Source organism: Micromys minutus (genome assembly GCF_963924665.1).
Source record: "Micromys minutus genome assembly, chromosome: 21".
Taxonomy (NCBI): domain Eukaryota; kingdom Metazoa; phylum Chordata; class Mammalia; order Rodentia; family Muridae; genus Micromys; species Micromys minutus.
The window spans coordinates 32,187,214-32,205,043 of NC_137956.1; the positions used below are offsets into that span (position 1 = coordinate 32,187,214).

The following is a 17,830-nucleotide window of genomic DNA, read 5'->3' on the forward strand; positions in this document are numbered from 1 at the left end:
TTAATTACTTGCCAAGCTTTCTTTGAAATTTACATGAAATCTCTATGATCCCATAATTGTGGTGTTTCACATGCCTATAAAACCAGTTTTACATGAGCACTGTTGCCATTTCTTGAGCCTAACTGAACCTTGGGTATCAGTTACCAGGTATCTTGTGAGCTGAATTCTACAGTAGCAAAACTAAAATAATTATGTTTAAAAAGATCAGTAATTTTCATGTGCTCAATAAACAGATGAGACCCATGTTTTATTTGTCATGTAAAACTGGAATCGTCAATGAACAGTACTGGTTTAGAATAAATAGTAATTAATTTTATGAGTGGAGACATACTTTACAATACCATAAAAACACACCACTATTCTATATCTGATAATGCTTGGTCACTTTGTAGTTTTTGTTCCTTTTAATATTGTGAATATTGTTTATCTGGCCTAAGAAGATGGTCATTATGTAATAACAGACTTTTGGGTCTGAGTTCAAATCATTTTGCTTTAGAAGTATAGAGGTTTGTGTACTCAACCAAGCTGATAAACTGGCGCTATACTACATTTGGTGACCTTGAATAACCTAGATACCTCTAACACTTTAGATATTTCGTACAGATTATTTTGAAAGTTCTTTATTTCCTGTCACAGTATAGTCACATATACACTGATTTGCATACAACTGTAAAATCACCAGGTTGTAGTTTGAAATACAGGAATAGTCAAAATATTTTATCTAAACTTATTAAATGATTTTATAAATAACTGGTCATTAACTTAGATTGTTTTCAGTATTTTTGTCATACATTTTTGCTTAAGGGCTACAGCAGTCACTGTTAATCTGTAGCTGGCTTAAATGTATAGAGACTTTTCAAGATTTTTCAAAACAGGGGTATGCTTAGATAGGTAAATACACCATTGTGTAATTGTGCACAGATAAATTTCAAGGGAAATAGTGAATTTTTTGGAGTTATTCTTGATTTTAGTTTTATGGTAAGCTTGAAAGTACTTTTTTTGTATTTTGAAGTTGTACTACTCTTAGGTGTTCAGTGGAGCAAAAGCCTTTTTTTTTATGTGTTAAGTATATGCATTAATTATAAGTATATTTAATTCACCTAAGTAAAGGTATAAAGAGTGCGTTTGTAACACGGATATAGCGGTAGAAACAGATTAAACCTAATTAATTAAACCTAGTGAATGTAGGCAAGGCATTGGTGTTACTTTCATCTTTTGTACTGGTAGATTAGATCTGATGTCTTACATTTTTACTTAATTATTTTATGTATGAATGTTTGTTAGTATATATGTTTGTGTGCCTGATGGTTACAAAGGTCAGAAGAAGACTGGAGTTATAGACAGCGGAGAGCTACCATATAAATGCCAGCAATCAAACCTGGGTCCTATAAACGTGCAAGCAGTGCTCTTAAACATGGAGCCATCTTAGAGGATAGCTCTAAACTACAACTAAAAACAACAATGACTTTACCCTTGACATGTATTTAAGCTTCTTGAATAACACTTGAGGGGCTTGAGAGATGGCTCAGTGGTTAAGAGCACTGACTGCTCTTCCAGAGGTCCTGAGTTCAATTCCCAGCAACCACATGGTAGATCACAACCATCTGTAATGAGTTCTGATGCCCTCTTCTGGAGTGTTTGAAGACAGCCACAGTGTACTCAGTTATCTAAAACAAATAAGTCTTTAAAAAATGGTGACCCTCCTCTTCCTCTGTCTCCTTTCCTTTCCTCTTTTTTTTTTTTTTTTAATAGACTTAAGTGGAGAAAGTTATTTTGCAACTGAGATTATTGCTGGGTTATTGAACAGCTTTTTTCTTTTTCCCTTGCTTTAACTTTTTATCTTCTATCTAAAAATCTTATTTCATTAGTGAATATTATAATTGTCCTTCATTTTATAGCAATGAAACTGATGACTGCTTTGGTGAATGTTGCCTTAAACCTCAGTATTCATCAAGATAATACACAGAGGCAATATGAAGCTGAGAGAAATAAAATGATTGGGAAGAGAGCCAATGAAAGGCTGGAGTTACTACTTCAGAAACGTAAAGAGGTAAGTTTTGTGGCAATTTGATTTTTTATTGTTTGGAATTATTTAGTAAATATAATAGTTTCTACTATTTTTGTTAAAAGGACATTTTTAAAGTTTGCTATGGTAGCTTGAATTGGTAATCTTAGTGCTTGGGAAGGCAGGCAGAAGAGTCAGTTCAAGACCAACCTTGGTTGCATAGAAAGTTTGAGGTTAGCCTGGGATACATGAGACCTGATACGTGTGGATGGGACAGTAGTAACTAAGCACTAGTCTTACATTCCTAAGATTTAATTTCAAATTATTTTCTCTTCAAGTTTTAAATAAAATTAGAATAATCATTAGTGAGTAGGGAACCGTATGCAAACTTATTTTAGAAAAAGATTATTGGGCTGGAGAGATGACTCAGTGGTTAAGAGCCCTGACTGTTCTTCCAGAGGTCCTGAGTTCAATTCTCAGCAACCAAATGGTGGCTCACGATCATCTGTAATGGGATGTGATGCCCTCTTCTGGTGTGTCTGAAGACAGCTAAAGTGGACTCACATGCATAAAACAACAAATCCTTTTTTAAGAAAGAAAAAGATTATCATAATGTTAGGCAAGCCAGTCATTTGATGTTACAGGCTCAAAAGTACACTAAATAATAAAATCTCATTTGGGAGACAGCAGAAGTAAGTTTATAGAAGAAAACCTTAGTGTTTATTTTATCTGATGTATAAAGCAATCCTCTAATATTGGTGTCACTCCACTTCCCTTCTTTTTCAGTGCCAGGGAATCAAGTTCAGGAATTTACATGCAATAAGCAAGCAAACTCTCCCTGAGAGCTTCTAGTTCTTACTTCAGGCTTGACAATCTGATTTTTGTAGATGTGATAAAAATGTTTTTTAACTTGGATATTTAATTTAATTTAATTTTTTACATTCATTTATATTTTATGGGTAAAGGTGTTGCCTGAACAGAATATTTATACACCACATACATGCTGTACTCATAGAGATTAGAAGAAGGAGTTGAATTCCCAAATATTTGATTAGCAAATTACTGTGTACCACTTAGTGGGTACAGGGAATTAAACTCAGGTCTTCTGGAATAATACCCAATGCTCTTAACACTGAGACATCTCTTTAGCCCAAATTTTCTTTTCTTTTCTTTTTTAAAATATTTATTTATTTATTTATTTACTTATTTATATGAGTACACTGTAGCTGTCCTCAGACACACCAGAAGAGGGCATCAGATCCCATTACAGATGGTTGTGAGCCACCATGTGGTTACTGGGAATTGAACTTAGGACCTCTGGGAGAGCAGTCAGTGCTCTTCACTGCTGAGCCATCTCTCCAGCCCCCCAAATTTTCTTTTATAGAATACTTTTTTGTAAGCTCATTAGAAGTAAAATTTTTTGGTTTATATCATTAAATCTTTCAATTAAAATTACTTATAAAGTACGTGTATATACACATAATGAGATTTAACAAATAATAGCAGGCAAAAACTTATAATGAAATTATTGTATGAACCAATGCACCTTAAATCCTTTTTACTCGTCATCCATTTTACCCTATGACTTTTTACAGTCCTCGATTATATAGGTATATAAAATGTACAAATTATACATCCAATGTGTTGATTAATAAACTATAAAGAAATTTATATTAATGAATTCAGATTTGTGTACTAAGGAAATATGTATACTTGTTTATTTTTACCTAACAAACTAAACCTAGCTTCTATGGGAATGGTTTAATTGCATGGTAATTGTATAACCATCAAGACCTTCGTTTAGATTCACATCACTCACATAAAAAGCTGGCCTTAGCCGCACCGTACTGCAATCATGGCACCAAGGATCTAGAGACAGGGCGATCTCTGGGAACTGTTGCTTATCCAGTTTGGATATTCTGTGACTTCAGGTTCAGTAAGAGACCCTGTCTGAAGAAAAATAGAATAGAGACATGACTGAGGAATACAGGATACCAAGGAGCCCTGGTCTCTATGTATATGTACCCATATATTTCTCACACACACAAACAAACATGTACACACAGAAAGAATTAAATATTAAATTTAGGCTAAACTACTTGATACTACAGAACATAAAAGTCTCTTCAATGTCTTTTAGAATTATCACCATTTTGATCTTGTCATTGTTGATACTGGAATGCCCCTATACATAAGTACCTAGTACAAAAGAAGTGTATGTTTAGAACTATTTCAAAAACAGTAGGAAATTCTTTTTGATTTCTTGCCAGAATTTATGGACCAGGTGTTTGGTTGATAGTTTTTTCAAGACAGGATTTCTCTATGTAGCCTGATTGTCCTTGAACTGAATATGTAGTTCAGGCTCATCTGGAGCTCAAGAGGCCTTCTTCTGCCTTCCAAGTGCTGAGATTAAAGGCGTGTGTCACTATGCCTGATTTTGTGAAACAGTTTTTTAAAGAGATCCAAGTCTGAAAGTCAAATCAATTTTTAAATTTAAATATCTTGATGTGTAATTTAAAGATACAGTAATTTGATACATACTTAAGATTGATATTAGGAAACTATTTAAAGTGGTTTTTTTTATAATTATGCCATTATTGTCTGTAAGAAACACCAGTTATATGTACAGTAAAAACTCTGCCAAGATGTTTGAGGCAGGATTCATTGGTATTATGTAGTGTGTTGTGTTAGGGTTTCTATTGCTGTGAAGAGACCATGACCATGGCTATTCTTATAAAAGAAAATATTTAATTGGAGATGGCGTAGAGTCAGAGGTTTATATTCCAGTATCATCATGGTAGGAAACATGCTGGCATGGGGGGGGGGGGAGATGTGGTGCTGGAGAGGGTGCTGACAGTTCTACATCTCAACTGGCAAGCAACAGGAAGAGAGCGACCCTCAGCCTGGCTTCAGCTATTGAAACCTCAAAGCCTACTCTCAGTGACATATTTATTCCAGCAAGACAGCACCTTTTCCATCAAGGCCAAATCTCCTAATAGTGCCATTCCCTATGGGCACATGAGTGCCATTTTCTTTCAAATCCCCCACATATATGCACTGAAAAATTTATGTTTCGAAGAACAGTTGCCATAAAAGCTTATGATAAAGCATGGGCAAGAACCGCCAGAAATATCTTGGATTCATTACATTTTTTTTTACTTTTATTTTTGATATTTAAAGTTTCAAAAGCATTTTACTGTTGCAAGCTTTTTCCTGACCCCAAATTTAGTTATGTATACCTCCATGGGGTTGTGACCAGCAACTGAAGAATCTAGGAGTTATGTTGAATTGTACTGTATCATAATTGCTTTTCAGAACTATTATAACAAACTCAGTTGCTTAAAGGAAATAATTGAGCAGTGTATTTTTCAGACTTCTCATTTGCACTACCAAAAAAAGATTTATTTAGATTCTTCATTTTTGATTTTTATATCAAGGAAATCAGGGTCTACTGTATTGGGTTGTGGCTAGCATTATTAAAGCAGCAAGCAGCCAAGATTTTTCAATCTTTCTGGTCTAGATTTTGCTCTTGTTTCTCATTGTAAGCTTAACTAAAAGAATTCAGTAATAACTACACACCAGAATGCCATCCTCAATTTTCTTCTTCAGCTTAGTCTGCCATCTTTATACACCTCCTTTCACAAAGTCTCAGAATAAAATAGTGACAGGTTCTTTGCAGATATATACTAAGAATGAATGTTCTCTTGGTTCATTTTCCCTCCTACTTCTTATTTTTATATGAAGCTCATGAGCTCAGGTCTCAGCCACCCCCATTTTGTTGTTTTTTGGCTTTTTTACCTTCAGGTAACTCAACAGAATTTTGCATCATTCTCTCTTCGTAGCATGCTAGGCCTTAATTAAGCCACATTCCCATACTTCCAAATTCATGGTCTAGAAGTAATAAAAATTGCTTTCTCTTCTGGTACCAGTTTTTTGATAGTCCTTTTAATTACCTTTACATACTTCAGAGAAATTCCTATAAAAGGAAGAAAGAGTAGTTTTTAGTTTTGCCTCTAGATTTTGCAGGGTCTTTCCCAAGTTTGGAAGAATCCATTGGTTTGTTCATGGTACTTCCCAGGGAGCAGACAGAAATTGCATAAAGGCACAAGAGTCACAATATTAGTTTTCAAAGTCTTTGACCAAGATGACTCACTTTACCCAATATATTTCACCTTTTACAGTTCTGTCACCCTCTAAATCTATTGAAAATTTGAATTTGTCAATAGACTAAACCATTAAGTTAGAACCTTTACTCTAACCCTCTCTGGATGTACACTAACTAAAATATATAGATGTACAGTATATATTTTATTTACTAAAGTGGCCCTCACCTCAGTGTTTAACAGTGTAGGTTAAATATTAAAGTTTGCTATCAGTCCAGTATCAAGATGTAATTTCTTTGAAGCTTTCTGAAGATATTGAGGGAAGGATTGACTCTAGGCTTGTTGTACTTCTGACATTTGGGTTTACAACATCATAACTGCAGTCTATACATGATAGTCTTCCTGTGTATTTATCTGTCTCTAAATTTGTTGTTCCTGAAGAGATGCATTATATGTAATTCGGTAACCACTCGTATTAAGCAATATTTTCTTGTCTTTAAATTTTTTATGTTGTGTCTGGAGAAATGGCTTAGCAGTTTATGGGAACTTTCTGTTCTTTCAAGAATGAGATTCAGTTCCAGCATGTGCTTGGTGATCTGCAATCTCCCATGACTCCAGCTTAAGGGGAATCAGACACTTCTGACCTGCAAAGGCCCCTGCATATTTGTTGCTCATGTGTGTGTTTGTGTGCATACATACACGCATATAAATACATTTTGAGAGTAAATTCAATTGCTATGATCCTTTTTCTGGATTACATTACACTCTGAAGTACTGAGGTTAAGTAGATTTTTACATATTTTCTTTTTAACATAAACCATATTTTAAATATTTGGAAGTATATTGGAAACTGTTTCATTAAGTAGTACTGTCTGGAATGTATAGCCCTTTTGAATTCATTTTTCTGTTATAAAATTAATCATAAATATACAATCATTTGAAAAAATAAGGTATATTTATTTATATCACCTGGTAGTTTTTTGAAAGTTTGCAAGCAGTGAAAATTTAATGGTAAATGCTATATTTTAAATTTTGGTCCTTTTCCAGAATTGCAGTATATAATAGTATACCTACTGTATTGTGGGGAAGTAGCAATACATAGTTAGCCACACCGTCTGCGTAACATTTATAATATTGTATGTTCTCGGCACTTCTTTTTCATTTTAGATTCTTTTTCATTAAATTTATGTTTTCTGTTCTTACATTTTATCATGTCTATAAAAAATCCATCTTTTTATTGCTATGGAATGTTTTATGTTATTTTACAAAATAGGCTTTGTTTTAGATTATTGTTATAATACACCAAAGCTAGTATACAAGCATTTTTAAGTAGTCCTGGCTAAAGTTTTAAAAGTTGTAATAGTTTTTGGTTTATAACTGCCTTATTGAAGTATATTCACCTCATATGCAGAGAAACATTTGTGCTCTCTAGTTCTTTTTCTATAAATCCTGTGACAACATATACCAAGACTCAGTCTGAAAATACTTCACTGTTTTATGAAACAAATTGTGCGTGAGTGTGTGTGTGTGTGTCATAAAAGCAGTTAAATTGCTAAATTATTTGACATGAAATTCCATGAAAAATTGGGGCATTAAAATTAAATAGATGTCATACAATATTAAATGTGTTGCTTTTGCACAGTAAATAAATTTAAAGCTTAACCCTTATCAGTAATGTTGCCTAATATGTGTGCCTCTGTGGTATACTCTGTTTTTTGTTGCTGGATTACAGAAGTGTTAGCTAGGAGTTCTATATGGTATTATTTCTCATATTTTGAGAACTATGCCTAGTTGAGTTATGAACTACTCCAATGACAGTAGTAATTTGATGCTTTGTGAAGGAGGAAATGCCATGTAAATCAAAGTGACCCCTGAAGTAATGAAAGCAGAGCTAATCCAGAAGACTTATTTGGAGAAATGTGTAGAAATGTAGAATGTTTCAAAAATAGATTATTCCAAAATATATAAATTTGTCCAATGTCTTTCCCCTCTCTTCCTTGTTCTCTTTCTAGTGTTTATGTACTGAGAGAAAGGGGAGGGCCCAAAGCCAATGTGGCAAAACTGCACAAGCTCTACTACTGATAATCTTGGACTTAAGTTCTACAGTAAATAAGAGGTTGATTACTACTAGGAATGACGATAATGAGTAGTTTAAGATAATTCGAATTATTCATTCCAAATAAAATGACCAGTATTTCAATTCTCTTTTTCTCTTTTTTTCTTTTATTTCAGCTGCAAGAAAATCAAGATGAAATTGAAAATATGATGAACTCTATTTTTAAGGGTATATTTGTTCATAGATACCGGTAAGATATTTTAATCATTTAGAATTTTTTAAAACCCAAGCAGTTATTGCTTATTTATAGCATAGTTCATATAGCTATAAAGCTCTATTTACTTTTACTTTGTAAACTCTTATTTATTTTTACTTTGTTTTTGTTTTTCGAAAATAGTTTGTCTATAAATACCAGTTTAATATTTGTAAGACCAAGCTGCATATGTATGTTTTCTTGGTTATTGTTTCAGACTCCAGGTTAGTTGACTTCCTTGATCTTCCTGTGGAATTTCTATTCCCTTATTCTTTTGCAGTTCTTCCCATTATTCTGCAGTGAGTGTCTGAGTCAGCCATTGGGTGGAGTCTCTCAGAGGACAGCCATGCTAGACTCTACAAGAATATCAGTATCATTAATAGTGTCAGGGCTTGGTGCTTACCTGTGAAATGGGCCTCAAGTTGGTCTGGTTATTGGTTGGCAATTCTCTCACTCACTGCTCCATCCCCAATGCCTGCATTTCTTATAGACAGGATAAAGAAATTTTGTATTGAAGGTTTAGTGGATGGATTAATGTCCCTTATACTCCACTGGGGTTCCTGCCTGGATACAGGAGGTGGCCTCTTCTGGCTCCATATCCCCAATAATGTGAGTCACAGCCAAGTTCACCCCTAAAGCCCATTTAAAATTGTTTGATTCTGTAACTTCTCAGAAGAAACCCTTAAAGATAGAGGAATAAGCAATATTTTCGCTGTATATGACATTACAGCAGAGGAACCCAGCAGCGTGTAAACTATATTTAAAAACTTTAGAAATAAATGGCAAAAGAGGCCAATCAACAAATGCACTAATTAATGATCAGACAGTTCTTAAAACTTAGTAACCTAAATTATTTTTGAACATTTTCAAAATTCTTATCAATTAAGAAACTAAAAATTGTAGCTAGTTTGGGATTTGACCTCATCCTCAAGTCAAAATGAGTTAATGATCAAGAAAAGAAAATAACAAATGCTTGCAAGAATATTGTCAATGAGAAATTTTATTCACTGCTGATGAGAGGGTAAACTAGTACAGTCATTATGGAAACCACCATGGAGGTGTCTCTCAAAAATATAAAAAGAGGAAAGACAAATGGACAGAGAAGAAAAGAAAAAAAATTGAAAATAGATCTGCCATATGACCCATTTTTATTATTTCTTTTTATATAGGTGTCCAATTCTATATGTTGTCACAGTCATGTTTGTGTTCTTTGCATTATACACAACAGCAAGAACATGGAAGGAATCTTGATGTCTATGTCAAGATGAATGAATAATGCAATTGTCATATCTGTGTAACTAGCCAATGGACTTTTATCTAACTATAAAGAAAAGTAGTCATGAGATTTTCAGGAAAATGGACACAACTTAAAAATATTTAGCAAAGCATTCCAAGCCTAGAATCTCAAAAATTGCCTTTTGTTTCTCATATGTAAGTTATTTTGTATAATATATACACACATATACATACATACATACATACATACATACATACATACATACATACATACATGCATACACACACACACACACACACACACACACACACACACACACACACACACACATGCATATGTAACCTAAATGGGAGAGAAGAGAGTGTATGGTATAGTTTGTGAAACTAGGATGGAAAAGATTTAAGGTGGAGGAATGGGCATCTAGGAACATGAAAGCAGAGAATAGGTTATATGCAAATAGCATTGTATCATAAAAAAAGAAATAATCTTCCTGATGTCTAGTTGGATTTGTTTTACTCACATAATGTTAAAATTTTGAACCTATGTTTCTCAGAGACATTTGTGTATGTTTGACTTTAAAAAAAAGCATTTGTAGTTTGGAGTGTTCATCTTACCGATTTTTCTTTGGAGTGATTTGTAGAATATTTATATTTCTTCTTTAAATGATTGGTAGAACTCAGGAGTGGTTTAGTCTTTAGCCTTTCTTTGCTGTAATAATTTTACTGTTGATTTCGTTTCATTACTCATTACTGGTCTTTGAAACTTTCTGTGTCCTCATGGTTTAATAATAATCTTGAAACTTATATTGTATGCTTTTATCTTATTGATATACAATTGAAGTTATTTTTAAATCAAGGCAGTATTTTTCATTTTTATCTACATAAACCAACTTTGAAAAATAACGAATTTAAATTTGTTCTTTAATAATTTTAAACATGCATGTTTCTATTCTGATTATTTTACACACACTACTCTTCCACTTCCATTAGGCCATTTGTCTAATTCTAATTTCTTTTCTATATTTGTTGCATGCTGTTGCATGTAATTATTAAAAAACAATCCATGCTAAAGCTGGCTATGAGCCAACCAAATGGTCTTTCCTCCCCCATTGGGAGCCTCAAGTAGTGGTCTTCAGAAGTTCCCAGTTAGCCTGCTCCACACTCCCAAGCTATCAGTCCCCTGCTGCTAAGACTGGCTACCACTAGCTCAAACCCTATCCTTATAAAATGAAATCCCCAGAGGTTTGTAAATTGCTAGCCCGATTTATAACAGTAAATTTTCAACCCCACAATGCCCACACAAAGAATTCAAAACTCAAGGGATAGTGATACAGTCTATGAACCTAGATTGGCCAAATGTTTTCTACGTTATATTCTATTGCCCTTCTATGATATCCATATCTACCTGAGGGTATTTTAGACCATATGGATCTTGCTCATCTTCTTTCTCCATCTTCTCTCTGTCCCTTCTCTATCTCTATCTCTGTCCCCTCTCTAAAACTTTCAGCTCCACCTTTTTCCATTGCCCAATCACAGACTTTACCTTTATCTGACTAATTGAGCACTGAGACCCAGTGGAGGAGCTAGAGAAAGGACTTAAGGAGGTGAGGGCTTGCAGCCCCATAAGAAACCCCAATATTAGCCAACCATCCCCCTTCCCGTCAAGAGCTCCCAGAGACTAAAACACCAACCAATAAATACACATGGATAGACCCATGGCTCCAGCTGCATATGTAGCAGCAGGTGGTATTGTCTGGCCTCAATAGAAGAGTGGTCCTGTGAAGGCTTGTTTCTCCAGTGTAGGGGAATACCAGAACAATGAGTTGGGAATGGGTGCATCTTCATGGACTCAAGGGGAGAGGGGATGGGAGAGTGGGAAAAGGGGATAACATTTGAAATGTAAATACATAAAATATTCAGTTTAAAAAAGATTTCACCTGACCTCACATGCTTGCAGATAGTAATCCACATATATTTATGACTTTTTCCTACGTTTTATGCTTCACTGAATTTAACCAGGGTTGTCTTTAACTGAAATGAGGCCAAGTGGGCTGTCAAGTAGATACATAACTGAAGACAGTGATGCCCCACTTCTCTGTTAGTAGCTAATAGTTCAACAGTAAGTCATGGATCCCATAAGTGCTCCCCATATAAATGGATGATTGTTGACAGGGCCAGTATCTTGTGTACCGGTTGACAGTACTTTCAGGTTTTTAAACCTCTTACATGATGATCTCTGATCTTTAAAGGTAATGTTTCAAATGTCTTGTTTAGAAGTAACCCTCATCTTTTACTTAACTCTTCACATCCTATCAGCCTTTAGTCTTCACATTCTATGCTGTTTACTGCAAAAAGATGCTTTTATGTTTTAGGCTGAGGAAATCTTTTTGTATGCAGATATAAGCACTTGCAAGGCTGTTCCATTCTTGTCCATCTTGCAAAGATATAGTAGTAAACTTCTCCCTAGGACCTATGACAACTCCAAGCATGGAGTTTTATGAAGTTGACAGTATGAGGAATAGATCCTCTTACCTGGAATAGTCTTCATATGCATCGACTGCTTATATCCTTAATTGTACACCATTGTGCAGGTGGGCACAACTTTCCTAACTCCTTAAAGCTATTGATCTCTCCATCCATCCTTAATGTCTCGCCTATGATTCCTTTTTTGCATACCCCACATCTGGTGTCCATTCTAACATCTACCAGGACTACCTATCCAGCAAGCAGGATTCTGCCCCTACAATTCCAGCTTGACTTTTCCATTTGTTACAGTTGGAATAAGTAGTGTCCATCTAATAGAGTCATATTTTACATATGTACAGAACGATGAATATTTTATTTTGTCTCCTGCATTCTACTTGACAAGCAACTTCTACAAAGATGTTTCACAATTAACACTGGGATTTTTATTTAGTGGCTCTCTTTGCTTTTAGGGTGAAACTTCAACCATTTATGGTATCTCTATCAAAACTCTTAATTAGTTCATATATCAGAAAATATATTCCTATCTTTTGTTTAAATCCCCTTCATTTTGCTTAATCATCCCATCTTAACCTTTTTTCATCATCCATGTTTAAATATTTCTTCTTTCTATATGCCTCATTTCCACTTTGCCTTTTCCTGAATTCTTTCCCTGCTCTCTGAAAATCCCGCCTCCCTTCCGCTGTTTCCTTTTACTAGCTTGGCATCCAGAGATATTACAACTTTAAACACAACAAGCAAACAAATTGAAGCAAGGATTTACATAGAATAGTGAAAATGTGGGCCTGAGTTACCTACAACTGTCGGTATAGTTTTTTCTAATTCCATTTGTTCAAATATTTCACTGTTTTTAATAGTTGAATAAGATGTCATTTTATGCATATCCTATATTATCATTATCAATTTCTTAATCGATGAACATCTATTCTGATTCATTTTTTTAAAACTAGACTTATAACCCAATCCTTTGGTATTAGGCCCCAGAGTTTTATACTATGCTGGATGGATCTGTGTTCAGTGCTGTTGTAGCCACAGTAGCTAAAATCCCAACTTCTTTAACTGGTTTGTGGGATAGAAGTGAGATATAAAGTTCCAATTAAAAAATATATATAAAATAAAACTTTATTTTACAAAACAAAGATAAATGTACAGATTTTAAGCATTTTTGCATAAAAGTATACGAATACATTTTTGTCAGTACTTGTTTTTTTTTTTTAGAGGTTTGATAGTGTGCATTAAGATCTTACTAGTTACAGTGCACATAAAGTAACATGTAAAACAAGATGTAACCTAGAATTAGTCAAAGTTTTCTTGGTGTGTAAAGATTAAGCATAATAGTTTCTTATTTTCTTTTTCTTTTTTATTTTTTTGGTGAACCTCATATACTCTGAGTTGTTTCTGGGTATTCAGAGCTTTCTGGGGTTAATATCCAATTATCAGTGACTGCATATTATGTCTGTTCTTTTGTGACTTGGTTATCTAACTCAGGATAATATTCTCCAGATGCATTCATTTTCTTAAGAATTTCATAAAGTCATTATTTCTGATAGCTGAGTAGTACTCCATTGTGTAAATATACCACAATTTTTGTATCCATTCATCTACTGAAGGACATCTGGGTTCTTTCCAGCTTCTGACTATTATAAATAGGGCTGCTATGAACATTGTGGTACATGTGTCTTTGTTGTATGTTGGAGCCTCTCTGGGGTATATGCCCAGAAGTGGAATAACTGGGTCTTCAAGTAGGACTATGTGCAATTTTCTGAGGAATCGCCAGACTGATTTCCAGAGTGGTTGTACCAGTTTACAACCCCACCAACAGTGGAGAAGTGGTCGGTCCTCTTTCTCTGCATCCTCAACAGCATCTGCTGTCATTTGAATTTTTGATCTTAGCCATTCTGACTGGTGTGAGGTGGAATCTCAGGGTTGTTTTGATTTGCATTTCCCTGATGGCTAAGGATGTCAAACACTTCCTTAGATGCTTCTTAGGCATTTGATATTCCTCAATCGAGAACTTTTGTTTATGTCTGTACCCCATTTTTTAATAGGGTTGTTTAATTCTCTGGTGTCTAGCTTCTTGAGTTCTTTGTATACCTTGGATATTAGGCCTCTATCTGATGTGGGGTTTGTCAGGATCTTTTCCCAATCTATTGGCTGCCATTTTGTTTTCTTGACAATGTCCTTAGCCTTACAGAAACTTTGCAAACTCATTAAGTCCCATTTGTCAATCTTTGACCTTAGAGCACGAGCCATTGGTGTTTTATTGAATATACGGAAGGGATAAGAACATATATTGGACAATTGTTTCAGAAATGTGCTGAAAAATTTTGTTTGGTCCTCTTTGCTTTTGTTGATTCTTGCTTGGGGAAATATATTATCTCCCATGATGTACATGATATGTTATGGTCTTCAGCTATTACTATATTAACGTCTACTTTGACTTTAAGTACAATAATGTTTGTTTTGTGTAATTGTGTAATTACATATTTTAGTGTTGTCTATACGGATACTTTGCTTTCCTTATAGAATTGATTCATTTTTTTATTGGGAAGTGAACATTTTTTAATAAGTGTTTAGTCATCTTTTGTTTAATCTCGTCAAAGTAAGCTACTATTGATTGGTTATAGTTTCTGTTGTCAAGATATATTGCTTTCTATTCTTTATGTTCAGATTTTGTGATTTTACTTTGGTGGTGTTTGTTTTTTATTGTCATTATATTTTGAATTATCTTACTTTGTTTAATACATTCAGCCAGTCTTGTCTTTAACTTGGAGAGTTTAATCTATTTATATTTAAGATGGTTGTTGGTAAGATTGTTCTGTATTTCATTTGTTTTCTTTTCCCTTTTTATATTTGTTCTTTTTTTGTCTTGTCTTCTGACAATATTTTTTTTTTTTGTGGTATCATCTGTTTAGTTTTTAGGTTTATAATTTTTTTCATGTATAAGCTGTTTTCTAAGTTTTTAGGTTCGCATGTTTTTATGATAATAATTACACTTTTTATTTCCATTGTTAGTGAACATTTCACTATTTAGTTTCATAGCCAATCTCATAGAAATGTATTTTTTGCAATATTTGCTTCTATTTGAAAGCTTTGGTTATTTTTTTTTTCTAAATGATAGCTTTAGTAAGTATATTAGTGTGAGTAGCAGCTGCTTGTTTCCTTACTGATTGTTAGGAACTTGGATTCATCATTTCATGTTTTCATTATATTTGACCTTTCTGAGAGGTCCTTAAATTTGTTAATAATTATCTTACATGACCCTTGGTGATTTTATCTTGATGCTTTTAAGAAATATTTTTATTGAATATTCATTTCTAATTATGTCTATGAGTGTGTCTGAGTGTGGTGTTCACATAGGCAAGCAAAGAGTTTTCCATTCTCTGGACCAGCAATTGTTATAACCTGGTTTGATTGCCAAAAACTGAGCTTTATGTTTTCTTTAGGATCTAAAAAGCAGTATGTGATCTGAAAAAATGAATTATCTCTCCATCTTCTAGAATTTTTTCTTGTTCTCTTTAAAATTTGAATATCATTTCTCAGTCAAGAGCATTTTCATCAGTTATATTAGGTACCATTTATCTGTTTGAGTGTATGTATCTATATGGCTCAATGATTTGAAACATTATAGTAATTATTTCATTCAGTACATAGAATGTCTTTTTCACTTATGTATCTATGTGGCTCAATGATTTGAAACATTTGCAGTAATTATTTTATTTAGTACATACTACATGTCATTTATTGTAGACCATGTTTAGTATGCGGGAACCTCTATATTATACTCACTGTTATGGTTATGTTAGTTTAAATCCACATGTATGGGTTTTTTTTTCCTATGTAATTTTTTTATTAATATATTTTATGATAGCCAGTTTTTCCAAGCTGAGATCTTATTTGTAGATTTCTATTTTTCTTGATACAGAATTTTAAATGTATTTGTCATGTACTTGAATTGTTTCTTTTAATATATTTATTTGATATAATTCTACTTGTCAATTTCACTTTTGTTTTTTGAGCTTTGTTCAGTGGGTAAACTGGTCTTTCTTCCTTCCTTCCTTCCTCCCTTCCTCCCTCCCTCCTTCCCTCTCTCCCTCCCTCCCTTCCTTCCTTCATATGAAACAAACCTGTCATCCAGGTGGTCATTTTCCTTCTCAGAGGTACCGGGAAGTGAGGGTGGAATGGCAAGAGAAGAGAGGGCAGCAATAAAAATATAAAGTCAATAAATGAATTAATCGCAGGGGCAATAAAAACAAAAAGCTCCACATGCCTACTAATGTCTTCAGGTATTTCTCCTATTTCTAGTAGTTTTTTATGTGTGGCTTTTACTTAAGTAAATTGGCTATGGTTTTATAATAATAGGGGCTTTTATTTAGTGTTGGGTAACCTTTCCAGGTTTTGTGACTGGCACAGTATCTGCTGGTATCTTATTGGCCTTGGCAGTTGTAATTCTAGTGTTTATTGGTACCTTGTGTTTGGTTTTTTTTAATGGGTTGAGTTTGCTAGTGGCACTGAGGTTGTGAGGGTACCAGTCAGTTTACAGATTTCACATGGAACAAGGTTGCTTGCACAGGCAAGGCATCACTGAACCATCAGCAAATCTGTGTATCCTATCCTTTTCTTAGGAGCTCAGGAACTTCAAGTTTACTAGTGTACATGTTTTTGGATGGAATTGGTAACTTCTGGGTTTTTCTGGATTTAAATATATCACATCATGCTACCTAAATGCTTCGCTGGACATCACTGGGTCTAGCTTCTATGAACTTGCCCACTTGACTTTCTTTTGTGCTCTGTGCAGGATGGTTGTTTTATAGTGACCTTAGACAGTCATATTATTCAAGGAAGGTAGTCCAATATACCTTTCCTCTGACATGGAAGGTTCATATTGAAAAACTATGTGGGTAATCTCAATAATGTGTTTTCTCACTGGTTCTAGCACATAAGGTATAGTGTAAGCTAGTCTCTATCTTTGTGACACTGCAGTAGTATAGTGAGTCACAAGCTCCCCAAATGTTGCTCATGGCCTTTGAGTGCTACAAACTCTCAGCAAATGTTATCATGAGTAACAACTTAACCTTCCTGTGCCTGTGGATACTGTTATGATTTATGAACTAATTTCAAAAGATGTGATAGTACAGTGGATGCTGATTGCTTAGTTTTCTTCTTTATATTGTCATCCATCAGAATTCTACATTTCTTAGCCCTGATCCTTCTGCACTCTGCATTCTGCCTCAATTTCTAGTGAAGTGACTTTTCTTCTCTTGAATAAAAGAACACCCATCTTCATCATCCCTAATTTTTTTCTTTCATGCTGGCTATAATCTCAAAGACAATATTGATGAAGTGTTAAGGGGAAACTTTTGTTTCTTTTCTATATAAACATTTTCTGTACCAAGTAATGTACTGCAGATAGGTAGACTTGCTGTTATAAAATAGAAAACAGTTATAAATGCTACAAGGGTTTGGAGAAAACGCAACTCTGGATGAGAATAAAAATTAGTGTGGTTATTATAGAAAAGTGTGTAAATTCTTCAATCAAATCAGGATAATTTTATACTTTTTATTAATCCCATTACTGAGTATATATCTATCTTAACTGAGAATGGTATGTGTCTTCCTTCGGGTTTCCATTGCTATGAAGAGACACTATAACCAAGGCAGTTTTTATAAAGGACAATTTTTATTTGGGGCTT

At 34.1% G+C, this 17,830-nt stretch overlaps 1 protein-coding gene across 2 annotated transcripts in view; it reads left to right on the top strand.

Moving 5' to 3' along the window:
- The window catches only part of STAG1 (STAG1 cohesin complex component), a 287,724-nt gene that overhangs the window by 147,249 nt on the left and 122,645 nt on the right, over positions 1 to 17,830 (top strand). For both annotated transcript variants that reach the window (XM_080933999.1, XM_080934000.1), the window contains exons 8-9: positions 1,899 to 2,050; positions 8,341 to 8,414. In XM_080933999.1, coding sequence (XP_080790125.1) covers positions 1,899 to 2,050; positions 8,341 to 8,414 — 226 coding nt within the window. The remainder of the gene's footprint in view (positions 1 to 1,898; positions 2,051 to 8,340; positions 8,415 to 17,830) is intronic.